General features: G+C 41.7%; 1 protein-coding gene across 1 annotated transcript in view; it reads right to left on the bottom strand.

The window, feature by feature from the left end:
- SAXO1 (stabilizer of axonemal microtubules 1) overlaps window positions 1-22,998 on the bottom strand; it is a 36,943-nt gene extending 13,945 nt beyond the window's left edge. Inside the window, exon 1 of the mRNA XM_039319427.1 lies at window positions 22,794-22,998. Coding sequence (XP_039175361.1) covers window positions 22,794-22,852 — 59 coding nt within the window. The 5' untranslated portion in view covers window positions 22,853-22,998. The remainder of the gene's footprint in view (window positions 1-22,793) is intronic.
- Between the last annotated feature and the right edge of the window lie 1,898 nt (window positions 22,999-24,896).

Here is a 24,896-nt window from a genome sequence, read left to right as displayed (position 1 = left end):
CAGGTGTACGGTTAAGAAAATGCGATGCTTCAGTTGCAAACATGGAGCCACCCAAATATAGGCTCTTCTTCTTCTTGTGTCATATCAGTTATCGGACATTGGCAATCATGTTGGCCATCCTGTTTTTATCAGCAGCCGCACGAAAAAGTGTTGCTGAGTTTTGTCCAAACCAGTCCTTTAGATTTTGAAGCCATGATGTTCTTCTCCTGCCTGGACCCGTTTGCCTTCAATCTTTCCCTGGAGGATTAAATGGAGTATGCCATATTTTTCTGGGTGTCACATCACATGTCCGAAATATTCTAATTTTCGTTTTTTAATTGTTTTGATGATTTCCCATGGCTTTCCCAGGCAGCTTATCATCTCCTTATTTCTGATCTTGTCACCCCAGCTTATACGTAACAGCCGCCTGTAAATCCACATTTCAAATGCTTCTAGTCTCTTCAGGTGGCCTTCTGTCAGAGACCAACTCTCTACTCCATACAGCAGGATAGAAAAAATATAGCATCTGACAAGTCTGATTTTCAGTCTTAGACTTATGTCGTGACTGCAGAAGACCTTTTTCATTTTGAAGAATGCTGTTCAAGCTTTCTCTATCCTTGTCTTTACTTCAGCGGTCATGTCCCAGCTTTCATAGGCTATTACAGGCAAGGAATTAGGAAACATTAGAAAACCATCTTTGTTTTTCCTACCCAGATCGCTGCTGTTAACGAGCTTAGTATTGCTGCTTTTCTTTTAAACGTCTGGAAACAACAGAGGTCTGTGCAGAAATGGGGTTTGACTACTTGTACGCCGGTTGCCTTCATTCCTGGCAGATGAAGGGCTGTTTTGTTTTGTTTTTTTAATCATGATTTGTTCCCTCCACAAGAGCCCCGAGCACACCAGTCGGTTCCCTCTATAACAATGGTTCACAACCTTTTTAATGCTGCGACCCCGAACCGGTCGTAAGTCGAGGACTACTCAACCAGTCATAAGTCGAGGACTACTCAACTGGTGCAGCACCGTTTGCAGAATGGGACTTTTGGCAGACTCAGCAGGGCAGAGACAGCCTGGACAATTCCTATTGGCTTTTGAAAGCCAATAGAATTAGACTCTATTCACGAGAATCTATTCTATTGGCTTTCAAAAGCCAATAGAATAAAAGGCAGTAGCACAGCTAAGGAAAAGGGGAAAAAAATGGCGGACTGCATTGTTTGGCGACCCCCGTGAAATGGTTGTTCGACCCCAATGGGGTCCTGACCCACAGGTTGAGAACCACTGATCTATAAACACTTGGCTAACTTTCATTGTGCTTTGACAAGTAGGTGCATGCGTGGGAAGCCGTTTTCCATTAAAAAAACTTAGAAATCCCTTGCACACGGACGATTGGTTACAGGTAGTCCTTCATTTACAAACCACAGTTGAGACCAGAATTTCTGTTGTTAAGCAAGGCGGATTGTTAAGTGAGTTTTAAGCCCAATTTTATGACCTTTTTTTGCCACGGTGGTTAAGCAAATCACTGCAATTAGGTGAATTGTGTGGTTGTTAAGGAAATCCTACTTCCCCCATTGACTTTGCTTAGTAGAAGCCGATTGGGAAGATTGCGGATGGTGATCACATGATCCCGGGAGGCTGCAACTGTCGTAAGTTCATGCCAGTTGCCAAGCACCAAATTTTGATCGGGTGACAGTGGGGAGGCCACATCAGTTGTAAGTGTGAGAACTGATTTCAAGTCATTTTTTTTCACTGCCATTGTAATTTTGGTCATTAAATGAGTGGTTGTAAGTCGAGGACTTCCTGTACTTTTCTCCAACTTCAGAGACAATGCCAATATCTCCAGGTTCATCCCCAGCCACTGATCAAGGAACATTTTGTTGCTCCAGTAATTTTTTTTCAAGAGTAGAACATGCTTAACTATTAACCAGTGGAACAGCCTGCCACCAGAAGTTGTGGCTGCTTCATCACTGGAGGTTTTTAAGAAGAGACTGGACAGACACTTGTCTGAAATGGCAGAGGGGCTGGACTAGAAGACGTCCAAAGTCCCCTTCCAACTCTATTCTGTTTCTGATTTTTAAATCTATAAAACCTGGAAAAAGCAAAAATCGAACAGGAGCCATCCCAGAGCAGTCAGTAAAAATCCTGAAGGAAGTGAAAAAAAAAAAGATGATGATTAGTAGGATGTGGATATGTGTCGTGTGAACACAGTACAGATAGTCCTTAAGTTATAACCGTTAGAGCTTACATCTGCAAACAACAAAGCTACATGTGACCTGGTGTTGACGTTCCAATAGGCTGGGTCTCCAGGGTCACATGACTACATTTCAGGCACTCAGCAAGTCATCCACATTTATAACGGTTGCAGTGGCCCGTGGGTCACGTGACCATGATTTACATTTTTGTTGAAAACTAGCATTTATTTCTGGGTTTTCAGCAAAAACACCCTTTGTGAACAATGAGTTTGCTTCATGACCGTGACCTTTGCTTAACAACCGTGGATTTGTTTAACAATCATGATAATTACCTGATTTATAACCATCACAACTTATAACAGTAACAGGTAGGCTCCATTATGGCCATAAGTTAAGGACTACCTGTAATGAGATACAAGATTGGTATCCACTGGCTGTAGGCTCTTTTTGTATGGTGTGGTAGACTCTCTGTGTACAGGGATATAGACTATACAGCTGGATTGTGTGTTGCAATGAATCTTTTTCCAGAATAAAAGCACCCGTTGTATGTCATTAAATTTTGTTGATATACTACCGAACGCTGCTATCTGTTTGATATCAAACAAATGCTATCAGCAGAGTTAATGCATTTATTGCAAAATGTTTGGGATGTTGTCCTCTATTTCATAGCACTCCTGTTTAGTTAGCCAGGACAGAAAGCAACTGGTCAAAATCATCCCAGGAAACTTAACAGCTTTCCCTGGTCCAAACCAAACTTTTTTTTTTCTACTACAACACTCCAGCTGTCTTAGTAGCATACTAAGAAGATATTGCTATAGGTTTTTACTTTATTTAGTCAATAAAGTAAGAATATACAGTAGTCAGCCTTCTATTCTTCTAGATTTTCTTACCTGGGCCTCTAATTTTTTGGTGTTTGATCACCAGGTCAAATTCTTTCCACATATGCTCCTAATATAGATCAGACAAGTTGGTAGCCATGTTCTAAGTACAATACTACACATGCTGAGATTCCTAGGTTATTTCTGTTTTGGCTACATCCTCATTCAGACAAAAAGGCTTCACATGCTCAGAAGACTTGGGGTACTGAGCAGAGAAGGGAATTTATTCAAAACAGTCTTTTGAACATGACGGAAAGATGGTCCTTGACTTCTGACCACAATTGAGCCCAAAATTTCCATTGCTAAACAAGGTATTTGTTAAATGAGTTGTGCATCATTTTACGACCTTTTTGCCACAGTTATTAAGTGAATCCTGTCTTCATTGAGTGAATCTGGCTTCCCCATGGACTTTGTTTGTTGGAATTGTTTACAAATGGTGATCACATGACCACAGGACAGCACAGCTGTCATAAATAAAGTTGCCAAGCGCCCGAATTTTGATCATGTCAGGGTGTTCATTTAACAGCTAACTATGTAATTTAAGATGTAATGATGAGAATGACTCAGCAGGGTCTGTATCTCTTTAAGAGCCTTTGTATAAAGCAGGGGTGTCAAACTGCCAGCCCGTGGGCTGGATGCGTCATCCAGAAGCCATGCCCACCCCATTGCCGGCAATGGCAAAACCGTCCCAATACATTGCGTGATATCTGGTATAAAGGGAAGGCTCCGCTGATGTGTTCTCTTTCTTTCGTTTCCTGCTGTAACTGTGGTTTGTTGGATCCTGCTGTATTAGCATGTGTATGTATATTGTTCCTGGTGTATGATATTGTAGGTAATGTAAGATAAACCACCATTTAATATAGACCACTGTTTACTGTGTTTACTCCTGGGTTATTTCGCGCAATAAGATTGTGCACACTCTAACAGATCACATAACTATGGGGATGCTGCAATGGTCATAAGTGTGAAAACTGGTCATAAGTCAGTTTCTTCAGTGCTATTTTAACTTTGGTCACTAAACAAATGATGGTAAGTCAAGGATTTTGTGTACCGTTTTTCCTAATTTGATGGGCTCCACAGCTTTCCACTGCCACCTTGCAAGAAATCAGGGTAGTATAGTTGGATGACTGTATATACCTTTCAATTAAAGGAATTGATGGGAGCTTTTTTTTTGTAAATCCACAGGAAACATTTCATGTAGCAAAATCAATCGTGGCAAAGTTTTCTTCCTTTGGTTCTTATTCCTTGCCCGTTGATATTTCCATCATCCCCACAACAATATATTTCTTTCTTTTCGTATAACTGAGTTGTTCATTGATAAATGTTTGCAGAACATTGTCTGTGCAAATGTGTCAGCCTTCAAACAACACCTTTTTGGACATGAGGTGTTATCACTAGTGGTGCACAGAAAAGGAACAAGGACCCCCACCCCCCTTTTTTTACATGTTTCAGATCTAACCACTTTCCACATGTTGTTAGCTGCAAAAGACAGTAATGATTTGATGGAGGTTATTCACTCAGTGGTCTCCACTGTAAAGTTAAAGGAGCACTTCTACAAACACCAAAGGTACCGATAGAAGAGAATATTTGAAGCTCAGGATTGAACTGTGCAATCTTTACTGCCCTCTCTGACTTGGTGGCTTTCTTGCAGACATTTCATTACCAAACTAGGTAATGTCATCAGATCACCAAACTCAGAGAGCATCAAGGACCCCACAAAAAACCAAGGGAGCAGAGGAAAACACCACCAATATCCATTTACCCCATAAAGTAGGGTCCCCAAGCCCCGGGTCGTGGCCAACTACTGGGCCATGGCCCATTCAGAATTGGGCCACAGGAGCAGGGGGCGAGTGCACAGGTGTGTGCAGCTACACTTGCACACACAAGTGTGTGCACAGCTCCATTTGTGTGAATTGCAAGTGCGTGGGCCACTTGCACACGTGCCGACTGCTTGCGCAAATGGAGCTGCGCATGCATGTGCACTCACCCACCAATCTCACGGAACTGTCCCCTCTCCCCACCGCCACCACCCGATCTCCAAAGCCAGAAAGGTTGGAGACCGCAGCCATAGAGAATCCTTGTTACTAAAGGATGTTGAAGAATTAGAAGGGTTGCTACACTTCCTTGTTTGCCACAAAACAGGATCCCTCTGCGAGCTCAAAGTCTTTTTTTGGAGCCCAAGGTGGTGCTGAGTTTCTGGGTAAATAAAAAGGCTTGTCAAACAGAATTCAGCTCTTCACTAACTCTCTGAGCTATAGAAAGTTTCTTTAAGATGCTTTGCAATGAGTGCTCCCTGCTTGCTTTTACGAAGCTTTGATTAAACAGCCCTGCTGTAATCCAAAATAAGCTGTAGGAATTCCTACCGACTTTGCCAAATCCCCTGTCCAGCATTACTAGCCAAGGTAGCCCAAATGAGGTAGATAATAACGCTGCCAATTTGCCTATGAAACAGATCAAGGAATTGTTTATGAGAACTCCAGGAGAGAAATAAGAACAATCCAACAGAAATAAACAACATTCCTTAGAACCATTTGTGGGGATCCAGTCAATTGCTATGATATATTGTGTTAGTCCAAACTATTATATAGCTTTTTTCAGTTTGGGCAGAACATCTTGTAAGCACCTGGACATTGGCTCTTAACTCATGGTTTAAGACTCTGTATAATATACAAATCCAGCTTATCCGACAAACCATTGTTTAACCAAACCACGACTTACTGAAATGTGTAAACCCAGCCAGAAACTGAAAACGTGAAGCAAAGCGTTGACATAATCAAGAAACGCTTCCTCCAGACAGCAATGGCTATCCAAGGTAACAGAAGCCAGAAGCATCTCCAAATATTTGGAGGTGAGTTGTGAGGCCCTTCCAGGCTGTAGAACCATATTAACAAAAACCAATCTGACAATTCTAACCCTCCGTAGGTTTGTTTTCCTAATTTCCAGCTATTTCCTAGAATCTGACAGAGGTCAAAACATAGGACAGATGAAAATTTCCCATGTCCCATAATCTCTCATCATTATCCTACTGAGCAGGAAACATGAAGTATATGGGACGAGGCTAAACTGAGAGGGCAAAACTTGTACTGAGGTTGGTGGCTTGGAAGAGAAGATTTAGAGGGCACATGAGCTGCAAATTCCATACCATAGCCCACATTTTAGTCTTCATGGGCTTCAGAATTCTTATAGGCAAATCCCCTACTTCTGGCCAGGGTCTTTGACTCATTTATTTAGATTCATTTAATTTGAAAAATCAGCCAACCACCAGCCAAACACCATCAACAGACTCTATAGAGACAGACAAGCTTCCTTCAAGCTGAGCTTGATGCTTGGAGACTTCATGACGATTTGAGGAAGCAGAGTGGAAGCGATTTGCTACTGTCTTCTTCCAGCGTGGATGAATGGATAGATTATAGATAAAAATAGGAAAGTGGGGGGAGGAGAGAGAGAGAGAGAGAGGGAGGGAGGGAGGGAGGGAAGGAGAGAAGGAGGAAGGGAGAGAAGGAGAGAGAGAGAGAGAGGGAGGGAGGGAGGGAAGGAGAGAAGGAGGGAGGGAGAGAAGGAGAGAGAGAGAGATCTTACCAGCAACCTATAATTCTGCTATTTCCTGAAGGCCTCCCTCCAAGTGCTAACTAGGTTCAACCAAACCAGACATTGGCCAGGTGGTTTCACCTGTTGAGAGAGGGAGGGAGGGAGGGAGGGGGAGGGAGGGAGAGAGAGAGAGAGAGAGAGAGAGAGAGAGAGAGAGAGAGAGAGAGAGAGAGAGAGAGAGAGAGAGAGAGAGACATCCCCGGGAAATAAAAATGGTGGTTGGCTGCAGCCCAGCACTTTGGAAGTGAGCCCAGAAAAAGACAATTGTAGGGTGATAGAAAGTTTCCTGGAAGGGAAACATGCTTAGCTGGCCTCCTGATAAATAGAACATTGTTCACACACATCATTAGTGGTTATTTGATGAGAGTGTCCATAGCATGCTACCAAAATTTCAAACTTTGAAGACCTGGAACTTAAAGTGTAAACATCTCTGTCATCTTCCCCCCTTTCTCACATCTGCACCTCACAGATGGAGGAGGAGGAGGAGGAGGAGGAGGAGGAGGAGGAGGAGATGAAGGATGGGTTCGCTTAGAGATACAGACAGTTGAGGAAGAAAATCATCCACGTACAATGCATTTGGATATGGCACCATAGACTATTTAATGTGGATTACACTATGAAAAGGAAAAGGAAAATAAATAACACTGTAGATAGAGCCATATGGAAACAAGAACACTTTGCTCTTAGATGTTGAATGTTTTAGACATAAAACTTATAAGTGCAGTAAAAAGCAACAGCTCTACTGGGAAAGCAGAAATGTGAAGGTTCTCAACTTATGACCGCGTACGAGAATTCAATCCAAAACCTTTTCCAAATGTCATGCTCAGGGCCTTGCACTCTGACAGATAAGCCTCCCCTGCCCTCACATAATTGAGGACTCACTAGGAAAGCTGGCCCTCTTTCACACTAATACAATCCATGCACACATCTGCATGTCTCCGTAGTTCAGAGGTGATGCTGGGCTGTTGTTAGGGACTTGAAAAACATAAAACATTGACTCTTAGACCAAGGATTATAACCAGACCATTTGCCTGGTCTTATTATTTACACTTTTCTGAAGGGTTTCTGTTATTTATTGAATCTTGCATTGATTCCAACAACAGCCTATAAGATATTGTGGTGGGGGCAGATTGTAATTACAGCTGGTCCTAGACTTTTAAGCATTCGTTTAGTGACCGTTGAAAATTACAACAGCACGGAAAAAAGTGGACTTATGACTATTTTTCACAGGACCATCGCAGCAGCCCTGTGGTCATGTGATCAAAATTTGGATGCTTGGCAAGTGGTTCATATTTATGATGTCCCAGGGTCACGTGATCCCCTTTTGTAAACTTCTGACAAGCAAAGTCAATGGGGAAGCCAACTTCAATTAACAACCGTGTTACTAACTTAACAACTGCAGTGATTCACTTAACAACAGAGGCAAGAAAGGTTGTAATATGGGACAAAAATTCATTTAACAACTGTCTCACTTAGCAACAGAAATCTGGGGCTCATTTGTGGCCTTTCACACTAAATACAATCCATGCACATGTGATGCCTGTAATAGATTGCCGAAGTATAAGAAATCCCTATAAAAACAAACATGCAAATAAAGTTTCACAGGTATTTCATCCCGCAATACAACTTCTCAGACTTAGAACAGTTATAATGTCAACATATTAACTGATGGTGATGGTGACTACTTTTATTTAAATATGTAAAGTTTCTTGTGTGGACAGATATGGAGAGAAAAATGGCAGGGTCTCACTTTCTAGCCGCATATTAATTTACATCTCAGTTACCGTGCATGTATTTTAGTTGCAGTGAGACCACATTAAGATGGATCTAGACCACGGATTTACATGTGCAGATTGCCTGAGGTTCACATGTGTACACAGCTTTCAAAAGTAGCCCCTGCATTATCAAACATAGAAATTGTACAGTTTTGAAATGATTGTAGTTATATAGCCAGAAGAGGAAAAGTAAGAACAATTCTCTAGAAGAAATGATTTTATCTGGAACATTTATATCAAGGGTGTCCAACCTTGGTAATTTCAAGACTTGTGGACTTCAACTGCTAGAATTCCCCAGCCAGCCTAGCTGGGAATTGAAGTCCTTAAGTCTTAAAGTATATCCTGCTTTCCATTTAGGAACTCAAGGTGGCATAAGTGGGGTTTCTTCCTCCTGTTTATCCTCGCCAACCATCACCCTGTAATGTAGGTTGAGCTGACCATATGTGACTGGCTCAACAAGCTTTGATGGTTTAGGATGGATTGAAATCTGAAGTCATATTCCAGCACCTGAACCACACCACCACACTGGCTGACCTATGGGGGAAATATGAAGGGAAAATCTGCTACCTCCAAGGGTAATCCACAGAATATGGTGACAAAGGTCAAGATGCCAGCATAGTGGTGCCATTAAAGATTTGGCCATTTTTGTCTGTGTGGACACTCCTGGTTCCTCTAAAACAGTGGTTCTCAACCTTTTTAATGCCGCGATCTCCAACCAGTCGTAAGTCGAGGACTACTCAACCGGTCGTAAGTCGAGGACTACTCAACTGGTGCAGCACCGTTTGCAGAATGGGACTTTTGGCGGGCTCAGCAGGGCAGAGACAGCCTGGACAATTCCTATTGGCTTTTGAAAGCCAATAGAATTAGACTCTATTCAAGAGAGTCTATTCTATTGGCTTTCAAAAGCCAATAGAATAAAAGGGAATAGCACAGCTAAGGAAAGGGGGGGAAAATGCGTTGTTTGGCGACCCCCATGAAATGGTCGTTCGACCCCAAATGGGGTCCCGACCCACAGGTTGAGAACCATTGCTCTAAAGAAAAGCCCAAGGAGAATTCGAGCACGTTCATCACCACAAAGTGATCTTGGAGAAAAAAATAACCAGGAATTCGTCAACTGATGAATCCTCAAAGAGAGTTAGGCTAACTAACATTGTGGGCCTCCATATTACAAATATTTGTGGCTCCCACTCTTCTTCCTCAAAAGCAAAAATAAAGATGGAAAACAAGGAGTTTCTGATGAAAAAAGAAAAGATTGGCCTGCTTTTCTTTTACACTCATTCACAGATTTTTCTGAAATGGATTGTTGACTTTTTTATTACACATGTGTGTCTATATGTTCGTTTCGTAGCCACAGAAAGCAGAGGTGAGACTTAAGGAATTATGCTCTGAGCAGATTCTGAATGTTACGATGGAACCAATTGTGATTTATCCGCCATTGGGAGCTTTTTAAGTCATTTGGAATGGGGTCAACAGTCTGAGCCCAGGACCGATGGTGGAACAGGTTGTTAGAGACCCTTCCAAAGGTCATCTCTTTGCAAGCCAAAGGGAAGCAGAGTCAGGACGAGGTCAACCCTTTTAGTGTTGTTCTCTTGGGTCAGCAAAGGGTCTCTGCAGTGAGGTCATTGCATTTCTCAAAACAGACGGCCTCTCTCCTGTTCTTCAGGCTAACCCTTCTTTGTGTTTGGAGGACTAAGGACCTAAGTATGTAAACGGCAGCTGGCAAAATGGGAATTTGCTTTTTCGTGATGATTCCCTTGGGAACTAATTTCTGCACTTCTGCTTTATAGATAGAAGTAAAATGCTGGTTTCTAACAGGAGGTACCCAAGTGGCCCTGATCAAAGGCCTCTCTGTATCAGCTTTTCCCAACAAGATGCCCAGCAAATATGTTGGGATTGGTACTTCTCCCAGATCCCACCTGTTTTATCATTTGGTAACAGAAGGGAATGTTATAAATAATTAAAGTAGAATTTTTTTTAATCGTAGTTCCAGCTCATCTGGGGGACATCTGGTTAGGGGAGGGGCATTACATTATATTACAACACCGTAGTCCAGAGGTCTTCAAACTTAGCCCTTTTATGACTTGTGGACTTCAACTCCCAGAATTCCTCAGCCAGGCACGCTGGCTGAGGAATTCTGGGAGTTGAAGTCCACAAGTCATAAAAGGGCCAAGTTTGAAGACCCCTATTGTAGTCCTTAAATTTGGCTATATAGGCATATATATGCTGTTTGTTTTCTGAGGTTTTTGCGGGTGTTTGTATGTCGGTCTTTGGTTATTCAGGTTGTCTCCCGCGTCAAACTGGAAGTGTCTTGGCGACGTTTCGACGAAGTCTCATTTGTCATCTTCAGGCTGGTGTTTTCGGTTTCGTGCTTCTAGGAGCAATGTTAGAAGCACGAAGCCTGAAAATGACGAATGAGACTTCGTCGAAACGTCGCCAAGACACTTCCAATTTGACGCGAGAGAAAACCCGAATAACCAAAGACCTACATATATATGCTATGTCTATATATGGGTATGAGAGAAGAATGAAACAATAAAGACTTACAGTATACTTATTGGAGCTAACAACTTAAGAAGGGTTTTCTAACTGTTGCTATTTTTAAATTAAAAAGCTCCCCTCACTACTGTAACTGCTAATTATGGGAGGGCATGTGACCACCTTTTAAAATATACCATAACTCAATTCAAATAGGCGAAATTAAGAGGCCAAATGGCAATTAGAGGGGCAAAAGATGATCTCCCTTTGTTTTGTGAAATTAAATCTAAGAAAGTCCTTCCCCAAAGGAAGTAAGTCATAGACTGGAGAAAATTCAGAGGCCTATGAAGCAAGAGAAAGACCCAGGGTCTAAGTAACGGTTTGATAAGAGGTAGTCGGTCCATAGGTTGGTGGGGGGGGGGAGAGGATAGGAAGCCTTTTAAAATAAGCCTTAAGATTTTGGAATCTTAAAAGAGGGGAAGGGAGAAATATTTTCAGATTTGCAAGATTGTTAGCCCTTTGAGACAGTCCAGGCAAGAAACATTACAGATAAAGCACTACCTTTATCATGAGGTTACATTAAATAAAATCTTGCAAGGCTTAAAAGGATTTCTCCCTTCTTCTCTTTTTAGTCTTCAGAAAATTAGGAAAAGGCCCCCTTCTAAAATGCTTCTCGTGCTTTTACCTTGCCTGCAGATTGAGCTGCCTCTTATCAGTCCAGGCTATGGGGCTTCTTCCTGTCCCCCAAGGTCATTCCCGCATACTCCCAAAGGTGTTTTTTAAAGAGGCAAGTGGAAAACTTTCTTTCGTTTTTCCTTGAAAACCTTTTGCTTCTCATCCAAGAAGCTTCTTCAGTTCAGGATGAGAAGCGAAACATCCTCAAGGAAAAACAAAGAAAGTCCAGTTCCCTCTTGAAAAAACACCTTTGGGACAACTATGGACCTGGATGACTGAGAATCTCCCTGGATATTCCCGCATATGATTACAATGATGCAAGAGAAATCTGTTTTGTTATCATAGCTAGAAATGAAGCCTAGATTACATTGTTTTGTTTAGGGAGCTAACTTATTTCAGGGCTCCAGCCTCACAGAAAAGCTTGCACTACTGCCCCTGGCTGATGGATTTATGAGCTTCATCAGTATCTCACTGCATGTTATATAGACCATTGGTTCTGCTACCCGCTATAAGTCAGATGGGGCATGCTGGGAAATTTTCCACCAAGCATTCTGACATAGCACATCTGATTGATGATGGAATAATCATTTGATGGACATTAGGAATGTTGGGGTATTTGAGCCTTTGGTAAAGACAGGAGAGTCCCATATGGCCATGCTGTTTTTATGATTGCCTGTAGCCCAGGTAAGTGAATTATATGTATTGTGAAGTCTCACATCTTGGTTTGCTCAGTCAGCACAGACGCCGTATCAGCAGATATAAGAATCTGTAGGTGGGACAAACAATTGCATTACACATCGTACCCTTACTATAAATGGTCCTCTTTGGTATCTTTGTTTACAGCTAAGCTTATTTCTGCTTATTGAAAGATAGCTGGGGAAAGAAATTATTTCAAACAGCCTGGACGAGATCGGATCTGAATAGATGGGATAGATAATTTGAGTTTTTAATCAACTCAATACATTTTCCCTCCAAAAGGTATTGCCTTCGATTGATCTGCAAAAGGGAAATGCCAAGGATGGCTTCTCCCACTGGTACAGAAGCCAATTAAAGTGATGCTGTGTCCATTGTCAGCAGTTTCAAATCCAGCTCTGTTGTCCATTCTTCTGGTTACATATAATCTGATCAGAAAAGCACAGCAGGATTTAATCCAGGCAAACATGTGCATAAGGTCGTGCTTCAATTCTGCTATTCTCAAGTATAGCTTGCCACCTTGTGGTGATCAGAGGGAAAAATAATTGGGAAGAACCAGAAAAATTGGCTTCCGTGAATTAGATGCCAGGTGATCATTAGCAGAAACGATGGCTTACTTTCTTTAAAAAAAAAGAGAAAGCAAACAAAAGAGAAGCAGAAAAAAAACCCTAGATGTCACCCTTCAAATTGAATGTCTTTCTAAGATTGATAAATGCTTTAAAAAATTCTAAACGTCAACTGAAAGCATGCATAGTGCTAAAGCTTTACTTAAACAGGCACGAAGAGGGAATAAACTCAAGCCACAGAAATGTAGCTTATTAAAATATCTCCATTGCAGAAGAACAAAGCTTGTGTGAAAGGCCGTAGGAGAATTATCTCTGAAATGGAAAGAAGGTGTTAAGTTTGCTTTGTGGGACAAAGAATTACAGAGCTTAAAAATACCACAGACCTCTTGTTATAAGATTGGAACATGAAAGAGAAGCCAGACCAGGGTTCATTATAGTGATAAAGCAGTAGCTGTACAAACCCAGAAAATGGACCTCCTTAAAAATACTCAGGATCTCATCTTTCCGAGTGAATAATGGCAGCAAATCTTCAATTCCCTGCAATTTTTCACTACAAATAGTCCTCCACTTATGATCACAACTGGGAGCAGAATTTCCATTGCTAAGCAAGGCAGTTGTTAAATGAGCCAGGCAGTTGTTAAGTGAATCATACGGCCCTCTCTCACTTGGCTTCTCAGAACCTGGCTACAAAAGTCACAAATGGTGATCACATGACCCCCTCCCATGGTGCTGTAACTATCATAAATACTTGCTGGTGGCCAAGCACCTAAATTTTGATCATATGTCTGTGAGGAGGCTGTGATAGTCACTAGTGTGAACGATGGTCTTAAGTCACTTTTCAGGGCTGTGGCTTTGAACAGTCCCTAAATGTATTTTTGTAAGTCAAGGACGACTTGTAGGTGCCTCTCCAGAACCTGCTAACCCCTACACTATTCCCACCGAAACTTTTTCAACCTACTTAGGCCAATGCAAGGGCAGAACATGTGCAAAACTGGTCAGCATTCATTCTTTGATAGTATATCTACCACTGCTTTGCATGAACAAAAGTCTGTGGGATCTATCTTGATGGGCTTTACAACAGTACCTAATTTAATGTAAACCAGCTCTTAGGTTAGGTCAGTGGTTCTCAACCTTTTTAATGCCGCGACCCCCAACCAGTTGTAAGTCGAGGACTACTCAACCGGTCGTAAGTCGAGGACTACTCAACTGGTGCAGCACCATTTGCAGAATGGGACTTTTGGCGGGCTCAGCAGGGCAGAGACAGCCTGGACAATTCCTATTGGCTTTTGAAAGCCAATAGAATTAGACTCTATTCAAGAGAGTCTATTCTATTGGCTTTCAAAAGCCAATAGAATAAAAGGGAGTAGCACAGCTAAGGAAAAGGGGGAAAAAATGGCGGATTGCGTTGTTTGGCGACCCCCGTGAAATGGTCGTTCGACCCCAAATGGGGTCCCGACCCACAGGTTGAGAACCACTGGGCTAGGTGAAGAAACCATTCCTTGCTTAGATAGTAGATGTTGTGGGAAGCTGTGGCATTTCCACCTAAAAACATGAAGATGAGTTGGTTTGGTCTAGTGGTTGAGGCATCAGACTAGAAACCAGGAGACTGTGAGTTCTAATCTCGCCTTAGGCATGAAAAACCAGCTGGGTGGCCTTGGTCCAGTCACTCTCTTTCAGCCCAACCCACCTCACAGAGTTGTTGTGGGGAAATGTAGGCCCTTCCAGTCTCGGGTAGAGTAGAGGATGATCCTGTAACTCAGGATGATACAGTATGTAGTTGGCTATGTGGCCAGTTTCTTTAAGTGACAAAGACATCATTTAGAATTTCTTAGGTAGCAAGATGATCTGAGCCAACCTTGCAAAACTGAATCAACAGCCAGAACTAGCCTAGCCCTTTTTTTGGCTCATAAAAAAAAAAAGACTGCCATTGACGATGAATTTGCCTTGTCCTCTCTAAATGCTGGAGTGCACCCAAAAGGCCTTTCCAAATGTTATTATTGTGCCATTGACCCCATTTCAATGAAATTGTCACCATAAAAATAATTTTAAAATGAATGCGTTATCCCAAAGGGATGCTGACAGATCTGGAGATATTCTTTATGGTACATCACTGGAATTCTCACAAGTTATATATTTCCCCGAAGTACAGTGCAGAGTTAAAGAATTTATCAGCAAAGGCATGGACCACATCTAAGATTATTAGGGGAAAGTATTTCAGTTGTGGCTGCTGCAGCAGGGCAATAATTGTTTTATCTCAACAATTATTTGATTTCTGAAAGTAGATACCCAGTTCCTTCAGGTTTTCCCCTAGCAGGCATGAAAAGAGAGACTTTCTAGATTATCCTTCATCAAAAGAAAGAAAAAGACAGATCAGAATTCTGGTATAGCCTTCCTCAAGCTGGTACCTACCAAATGATTTGCTGGCTTCCACTACACCAGTGATGGTGAACCTATGGCACGCGTGCCAGAGGCGGCCCTTAGAGCCCTCTCTGTGGGCACGCCCATCGCCGCCAGTATCTCACACAGGTCCATTAGGCCACCTCTGGCGCCCAGAGCAACAGCCCCGCCCAGCACAAAGGAGGCAAAGCAGCCAGCTAGCAAGCTCGAGTAGAGGTGTAGAGCACGCCCCCATTTGCTTGCTGGTCTCTGTGTGAGGAGGCCGATGGTGTCAGGCAGCACCGCCCCTGCCTTGCCTTGCAGCAATGGCACCCCCACCCTACCCTCTGCCTCACCCTGCAGGAAAAGCCTCCTGCCCACTGCCCCACTCACCAGAGATACCCTGGATCTCCCCCAATCCTGCCCAGCCCCCATAGATGTCCCCCCGAGCAATGAGGTGGCCACACCTACCCTAGCCATGGCCACCCAGTCTGCCATAACCACCACAGCCACACCCACCCAGTGGACCATCCCCCCCACCCCCCTGAGGGCACAATATTGATGCGGCCCTGACACTTTGCGATAAATAAGTGGGTTTTGGGTTGCGGTTTGGGCACTCGGTCTCTAAAAGGTTCGCCATCACTGCACTACACCATCCATGATCAGCAGCTCATGAGAATTCTAATCCAGAAAGTTTGTGCAATTGAAAATCAACATAATACAACGTTATGATTCCTTAAGATAATCCAACTACGAGCAGTTTTGATAGGCTATTTGCATCAGAACATGAATTATTCTAATAGAAAGGAACATTTGTAGCTCAGGGCTGAACTGTGGGCTCCTTGGTGCTTTCTGAGCTTGATGGTTTTCTTGCACACGTTTCATGAGGTAACATCAGTAGCACTAGTGCTGATGATATTACCTAGTTTGGTAATGAAATGTTTGCAGGAAAACCATCAAGCTCAGAGAGCACCAAGGACCCCACAATTGTATTATTCTGGATAGTTAGCTTTAAGCACCAACTTAGAAGAGAAAGACCATGACATGAAGTCATTTTTTTTTCCTTTCTTGAAATAGATAATAATAATAAGCTATTATTCCCAACACCAAGTTCAACTCATACCCAATTTTCAGAAGAGCTGTCCACATGCTGAAATCTGTGCATAGGTCATCCTTTTTCTGTTATGATGGTAACTTGCACATTTCTAATGCAATTTACTTCAATAAAGTTGTTTGTCTCCATGCCCAAGAGATGTATCAGTGGCTAAGAACCAAGGGTAGGCAATTCAGTTCTCTCCAGATATTTGGGCTACATCCTTCATGATTTCCAGACACTTAGAGAGGGCTTGGGAAGGATTCCATGGATGAGAATCCTCAAGGGGAAAACAACTCAAGAAGCTTGGGAAATTTTGAAAAATGAGATAATAAAAGCACAGTCTAGCACAATACCAACAAAGAGGAAAAATAACAGCTCTCAAAAGAAACCAGCATGGCTGCATAAAGAACTCTCTGACAAATTGAAAGATAAAAAGGACAAGTATAGAAAGTGGAAAGAGGGGAACATAACTAAGTCAGAATATCAGCAAATAGCCCGAGCCTGCAAAGATGAAGTGAAGAAAGCCAAGGCTCAAAATGAACTGAGGCTTGCGACCAAAGTCAAAAATAACAAAAAAAGCTTCTTTCAACATGTAAAAAACAAGAAAAAAGTGAAGGAAATGATTGGTCCATTAGTGGGTGGAAGTGGCAAGAAGGTGACAAGCAACAGGGAGAAAGCAGAACTATTTAACTCATTTTTTGCATCTGTCTTTACACAAAGGGAAAAAACAGACCAACCTATCAAAAATAGTGCCACAAAAAACAAAACAGAAACACAAGTTAAGATAGGCAAGAAAATCGTTAGTGAGCACCTGTCCAGCCTAGATGAGTTCAAATCGCCAGGACCAGACGGATTACACCCCAGAGTTCTCAAGGAACTGGCAGATGTGATATCGGAGCCACTGAACTATATTTTTCAAAGATCCTGAACACAGGGGAACTACCAGAGGACTGGAAAAGAGCTGATGTAGTTCCCATCCTCAAAAAAGGAAAAAAAATGGATCCAGGAAATTACAGACCTATCAGCCTGACCTCAATACCTGGGAAGATCCTGGAAAAGATAATCAAACAACGAATCAACGAACACCTAGAGGCAAACAAAGTCATTACTAAAAGCCAACATGGGTTTGTCAAAAATAGATCATGCCAGACAAATCTTATTGCATTCTTTGACCAAGTGACAAAATTAGTGGATCAGAGGAATGCTGTGGACATAATTTACTTGGACTTCAGTAAGGCATTTGATAAAGTAGATCACAACCTACTACTTGACAAGATAGAAAAATGTGGGGTAGACAGAACCACCACCAGATGGATCCGTAGCTGGCTGACCGGCCGTACTCAGCGAGTGGTCCTCAATGGAACTGCATCTATATGGAGGGAAGTGTGTAGTGGGGTGCCCCAGGGCTCTGTTCTGGGCCCAGTACTCTTCAACATCTTCATCAACGATTTGGATGAAGGGATAGATGGGGAACTCATCAAATTTGCAGATGACACCAAGCTGGCAGGAATAGCCAACACTCCAGAAGACAGGCTTCAGATACAGAAGGATCTGGACAGACTTGAACACTGGGCACTAACTAACAAAATGAAATTCAATGGTGAAAAAAGCAAGGTTCTACATTTAGGCAAGAAAAACCAAATGCACAAGTACAGCATAGGTGGCACCATGCTCAATAGTAGTAACTGTGAGAGGGACCTCGGAGTCCTAGTAGACAATCACTTAAATATGAGCCAGCAGTGTGCTGCAGCTGCCAAAAAGGCCAACACAGTGCTAGGCTGCATTAACAGAGGGATAGAATCAAGATCACGTGAAGTATTAATACCACTCTTCAATGCCTTGGTAAGGCCACACTTGGAATACTGCATCCAGTTTTGGTCACCACGATGTAAAAAAGATGTTGAGACTCTAGAAAGAGTACAGAGAAGAGCAACAAAGATGATTAGGGGACTGGAGGCTAAAACATATAAGGAACGGTTGCGAGAATTGGGTATGTCTAGTTTAACGAAGAGAAGGACAAGGGGGGACATGATAGCAGTATTCCAATATCTCAGGGGCTGCCATAAAGAAGAGGGAATTAAGCTATTTTCCAAAGCACCTGAAGGCAGGACAAGAAGCAACGGGTGGAAACTAATCAAGGAGAGAAGCAACCTAGAACTAAGGAGAAACTTCCTGACAGTGAGAACAATTAATCAGTGGAACAGCTTGCCTCCAGAAGCAGTAAATGCTCCAACACTGGAAGTTTTTAAGAAGAGACTGGACAGCCATTTGTCCGAAATAGCGTAGGGTTTCCTGCCCGAGCAGGGGGTTGGACTAGATGACCTCCAAGGTCCCTTCCAACTTTACTACTATTACTATTACTAAATAGTTGGAAATTATGAGTTCTGTGTAGTCCACGTTAGCCAAAGACAATTGGACCTAAGGTTCTGTCTTAGAAATAAATAAGAAATAGGGGATCGAAAAGGTCTTCCACAAATAAAAGTGGCCTGGAGACCCAATCAAAACGTATAATAGATAATTGCACAACTGTTATTTAGCTGTTACTTTTACATTCTACTTTTTTCCTTTGGGGGACAAGAACTTCTTTTCCAGATTTCCCAAACCTGTCAAATAAGTTACTCAAATCACCAAGTGAATTCATGAGATCTGAATTCAGGAATCAACTCCTAAAGTTGGGTACGTAACAGTGACGCTGTATTAATTCTCACAGCAGATTACAAAAAAATGCAATGTCTTTTAATACGTTTAAAACTAATCTTCAGACATTGTCATGTATTGTGGGTGAATCTCTACTTTTCATGTAAGAATTACACCAACGGCTTCCTGCATTTGTATATATTCAGGTACAGGCCTTGAATAGCCTCTTAAAATGTAACCTGCCCTTACAAACATTTTGCACGTATTTTCAATCTACGTTGACATATTTTTGCATTGCATGCTTTTCCCCCCAAAAAAGCATTGAGATGAGCAGTCAGTTCCCACACTGCTAAATCTTTCAGTCACACCCAAAGTAATCCAGCAATGCACACTCTATTTTTCAGGCGGCCCAAAGCAAAGAAGATATAGTTCCCTGTTGACATACAAGCTCTCCAACCCTCCAGGCAATCCTAATAAATATTCTTAGCTTGGCTCCCCAGCCCAGACTAAATAGCAATTTGCTGATAGATGTAGAGTTCCTCTTATGTTAAATACTGCTATGATCAGCGTCACAAATAACTATGCAGTAGATTTTTATTTTTACACGGGGCAACATCAACCGCTTGATTGGGATATTTGGCACATAAGCATCTAGAAGGATAAAAGAAATAGAAAGCCCAAGTTGGTATGTACGTTATGTTGTCTACCGGTAACAAATTCCTTCACTGCCTATGGGAAAATATACATGTGAGAGAATGCACCAGTATTTGCTTGAGTATCAATATACTTGGTGCTTTGGATTGGAAAAAGTAAAAAAAAAAAAACATCTTGAAAATACAGTCTCTTTGATGGATTTAATGCTGCTGAATTTCCTTTAAAAGGGGGAATCTCTATAATGATCAAGAGACAGCTTAAATTATTTTGAATACTATTTTGTTGTTTTTTTATTTTCTTGTCATAATATAAAAATGTTTGTTTGTGTGAGTGTGTGTGAGAGAGAGAGGGGGGAGGGAGGGAGGGAGGGAGACGGGGAAAGAAAGGTGTACCTTGGAAGCCATGTCAATTTGGGGAAAAAAATAATGTAGCAAACCATCAGAATCCGAAAGAAAAAGGCATCATTATTGATTGGTAGCAATGCATATTTTAAAACCCAGACAGAAGGTGAAGCTATACAACTCAACTATAGCTATTCTGAAAACCCACTCGATCATTTAGGCACATACTGTTCATCCATCTGTTATCTATATTCTCTGATCAAAGACCAATTGCAGCCATTGTCATGCCTAATATCACATTTCATTTCACTTCGTTTCTCCCACCAGACCTTCTAGCACAGTGATTCTCAACCTGTGGGTCAGGACCCCATTTGGGGTCGAATGACCATTTCACGGGGGTCGCTAAACAACGCAGTCCGCCATTTTTTCCCCTTTTCCTTAGCTGTGCTATTCCCTTTTATTCTATTGGCTTTTGAAAGCCAATAGAATAGACTCTCTTGAATAGAGTCTAATTCTATTGGCTTTCAAAAGCCAGTAGGAATTGTCCAGGCTGTCTCTGCTCTGCCAAAAGTCCCATTCTGCAAACGGTGCTGCACCAGTTGAGTAGTCCTCGACTTACGACCGGTTGGGGGTCGCGGCATTAAAAAGGTTGAGAATCACTGTTCTAACCAAACTTCATAAAGAACTGGAATAAAACACCCTAAGCCAAACTTACATGGTTAAGAAACAAAGATAGAATTTAATAGAAGTAACTTAAAAGTTCATGTTACTCCATATTACTACTGCTTTGTATGTATCCCACTGCTGGCACACATGAAATTAAAATCCGGCATCAACTTTAGCAGACTTCCATAAGCTACTCCTGAAACTTGTGGGGAGGAATTTCTGTGTATCCACAATGTAGAAAAAACAAGTGGTAGCTTAGTGGTAAGACTCTCACCTCCCACCCAGAAGGTTGAGAGTTCAATCTTAGGTAGGGGCAGATATTTCTCTCCTAGGGTGGAAAAAATATCTGTTGCAAACTCCACATAGGCGTCAGGGAGGGCATCCAGCCAGTAAACACTCAGCTCGCTCCAGTCGCTCTGACTCCGTCCCAAATTAAGGGACCACAGGGTCATAAAAAGGGAGTTTTATCCCTAATGTAGAATAATGGAGAAAATTTAGCATATGCAGCAGGGACTCTACTTCTTTTAGCACGATGTTTCTTTCAGGCTTTCAGCATGTTCCACATTAAATGATTGCCCTCTTCTAGATCTACATTATGCCACTGTCCTGGTTTGTAGGGTCCTCGCCCTCCAGACCGCTTTTTCTAATTGCATGGCATAGAATGCTGTCAACGTTCAATACTGTTCGAAGTGGGACAAGGAAATATTGTCTTGAATTATGTTAGGCAAACAAAAATGCCACACCCCAAACACAAATAATTGCAGAATAATATTATTTTGCTGCATGCTGTGCTGAAAAAGCCAGCTTCTCACAGACATCCCGGCACGGTGTCCCTGGTGCTAACCACTAAAATGTAGACACTTGGAGGAGGCAGCCCAGCAGCCATCTCCATAAGGGGAAGATTAAGACAAAGGCGGAGCAAATTCAGCACCAGTGTGACTCCTTTTATAAATACATTTGAAAACCACTGTCGGTCCCATGGAAAAACAGCAACAGATGTTAAAGGCTAGGAAGAAGTGTTCTTGCCCCCCAAAATAAAGACACAGATGTACTAGCAGCTCTATTCACTGCCAAATCCACCAAAACCAACGACAGGCCACACACATTGCTCCAGACAGAAACTTCCCAGCTAAGCTGCCTCTTGCAGATGAGAGCATCTCTACTCAAGAGCCTCAAGAGAAGTGCCATTTAACGCTGACAGTTATTCACCTCCCAGGATACCTGGGCTATTTCCAAGGCCTGAAATTTAAGCACCAAGGAGGCGTGACTAAGGTTAAAACTAGTGCCGGGGGCATATTACGAGAGTCATTACCAGTGATGCTAAAGCCAAGTAAAAAACAATTTAACAATGGCATTGTGTATTGACATTTGGATTTGCGCTCATGAGAACTAGAATAACTGAGTTTCTCAGACTTCAGCTCCGTTGCTCTCTCTCTCACACATATACAGATGCCCTAATGCAACTATCCACAATCTGGATGTGTCGAGTTACAACTTCATGTATTACAACCAATGATCATAGTGTCAGTATAGGAGCTGTTCTAATGTAAGTCCTTACAAGCACCTACAAATGATCACACTCTGCAAAGCAGCAAACTCTACTGTCCTAAACGCTAGACCAGTGCTTTTCAAATTTGGAAACTTTTAAGATGAATGGACTTCAACGCCACTCGTGAAAAACACTACAGACATGTACCACTGCTTTGTGAGAAACTAACATTGAGACAATAGCAGCAAAAGAAAATCTAATTATATTACAATGCAGATTTGCTGAGGGCCACAACTATTTTTAATAAACAGCTGCCTTGATCACTTCCAGTAATGCTTGTTATACAATTTCTACTATCGGGAAAGCTCTTCAAATACCACCCAACCATAATCAGGGGACTGTCTCCATTTATTTTGAAACATCTTCTCTTAGCACAGTTCTGGGTATTGGAGAATCCTTATACCAAAGTTTAGCCTAAGTTATTGAGCTGCTCATATATTGCTCCAGAATAAGAATACTGTAGGATGTGGTTGGGTAACAATGATATGGGAGCAATTTCAGTAACTGGTTATTTGTGCCTATAGTCACTAAGATAGAGAATATGAAGAAATGCTGGCTGTCTTCATGTTAACAACCCAATGAAAGGCATTTGACTTAACAAGGGGTGTCATATAGCTGCCCTTTTACAATGTAACCTTGAAAATCAACGCGTTACATACCCACAGTCACAGATCTCACAGATACATTTGCCAGAGAATTGAGTTTGTTGCGGAGTCATTTTGGAAAGATGGGATGGTTGCAGTCCTGGTGAAATCGGTTAGTTAGCTCTTGCTGATTCCACTGCTGCAAGGAACGGTAGAAGACTGTTGTGAGCACATCCCAGCTAATCGAGAGGCACAAATTCTTTTCTACCTTAAAACTAGCTCCTGCTGAAAACTAATGGAGTCCTCACCTTGCCTGTAAAGGTGCAGGGGACACATAATAACTTGTTTAGTAGTCACCTGGAGATCCTTTGTGAAGTCACCAGGTAGATTTGCCTTTGCAGGCAGTAATACTACCAAAACAGAGTATCTGCTCCCAGAATTGATGAGTAATTTACATCCAAATAGAAAGATACTCTATTTAGGTTTGGGAACCGATAAGTTTATCCCAACTGTGGGCATTTAACTAAAAATGGAAGGGGCCGCATTAGAGAGACTACTGCAAATTTATAAAATTATATATAGCAAATTTGGCCTCACAGGTCAATAACACAGCAACCATACGAACACAATATACATTTTTGTCAATTGATTTCTCTTTCTCATTTCAAGTATCTATGATGGCTAAAAAGATGTAACTTCAGGAATCCAAAATCTCCAAAGATAATATATAGCATATTAGGACTTCATTTTTCTTGGTTACTAGTCAAAATAAATCTATACTTGGGCTTATGCTAGAAAATTTGCTGAAACTAGAACAATATTTCTGGGACATGTCAGAAAACCTTTACTATAGTTCTTCCCCTGTATATTTATTAGCCTGTTTTTATTTTCAGTCAGCTCAAGGGAATGTACATACTTAACGTTCCTGCCTATTTTTCCCACAGCAGTCCTCTTAAGTATTGCCACATTCCAGAAAATTGGTTGTGTTACCAAAATGAATGAAGAGCTAAACGTATTTTATAAGGAAATTTTGTCTTTTTAAATCTTTCATGGCGAAAAGCTTTTGTCAGGATCACTAACCCTGGTAAACCCAAGACATATTTACTGCTTTCTGGACAGAGTTCCCACATTTTCCTCCAAATTACGATTTAGGGGAGTTGCAAATATTTATATTTGCATGTCACAAAATGAGTGTTTTTAAATATATTAGCCACATCTCCTCAGATTTATTTTTTTCTGAATTCACATCAACAAGGCTCATTGTAATTAGAACCAAAATGCTTGATGTGATAAAGCCCTTAGGCCCTGATTTTCAATAGGAAGTCTGTAAGAGATCCTCCATGTAGACCAGTGGTTCTCAACCTTTTTAATGCCGTGACCCCCAACCGGTCGTAAGTCGAGGACTACTCAACCGGTCGTAAGTCGAGGACTACTCAACTGGTGCAGCACCGTTTGCAGAATGGAACTTTTGGTGGGCTCAGCAAGGCAGAGACAGCCTGGACAATTCCTATTGGCTTTTGAAAGCCAATAGAATTAGACTCTATTCAAGAGAGTCTATTCTATTGGCTTTCAAAAGCCAATAGAATAAAAAAGAGTAGCACAGCTAAGGAAAAGGGAAAAAAAATGGCGGACTGCATTGTTTGGTGACCCCTGTGAAATGGTTGTTGGACCCCAAATGGGGTCCCAACCCACAGGTTGAGAACCACTGATGTAGACTATCAAGTCCAAAATTTCTTGTACTGTACAAGTGAACAGACTAAACAGAATAGTATAACAAGCAGACTGACCGGAATTCCTAACAATCCATAGTTTCCTGATAATAGAAAATTGATGCTGGCTCACTCGGTATCACATAAACACAATTTCTCATAAGGAATGAAATAAGCTAACGGGCATAAGAAGTCAGGTCTCTTCTATATATTTGGGTTCAGAAAAGAATTGAAATGGGGAAAATAAATGTACAACCAGAAGATTTTACTGAGGAAAGTTTATTATGGTATTACTTTAAAAATACATATTTTAAATAAATACTTAAGACCAACATTAGTTTGTAAGACTATCAGAAGTTATGTTCAGATGCTTGAATACCAACGTTTTCCCCTTCTCATTCCTAGCCTTAGTCTTTAAAAATCCAGTTATTCTACTTTTTTTAAGTTTTGTTATCTATCAACTAATATC

This window comes from Crotalus tigris, unplaced genomic scaffold (genome assembly GCF_016545835.1).
Source record: "Crotalus tigris isolate CLP2741 ecotype Arizona unplaced genomic scaffold, ASM1654583v1 scf7180000023589.2044511, whole genome shotgun sequence".
NCBI lineage: Eukaryota > Metazoa > Chordata > Lepidosauria > Squamata > Viperidae > Crotalus > Crotalus tigris.
Note: the sequence above shows the minus strand (reverse complement) of the source record. Positions and strands in the feature narration are given on the sequence as shown.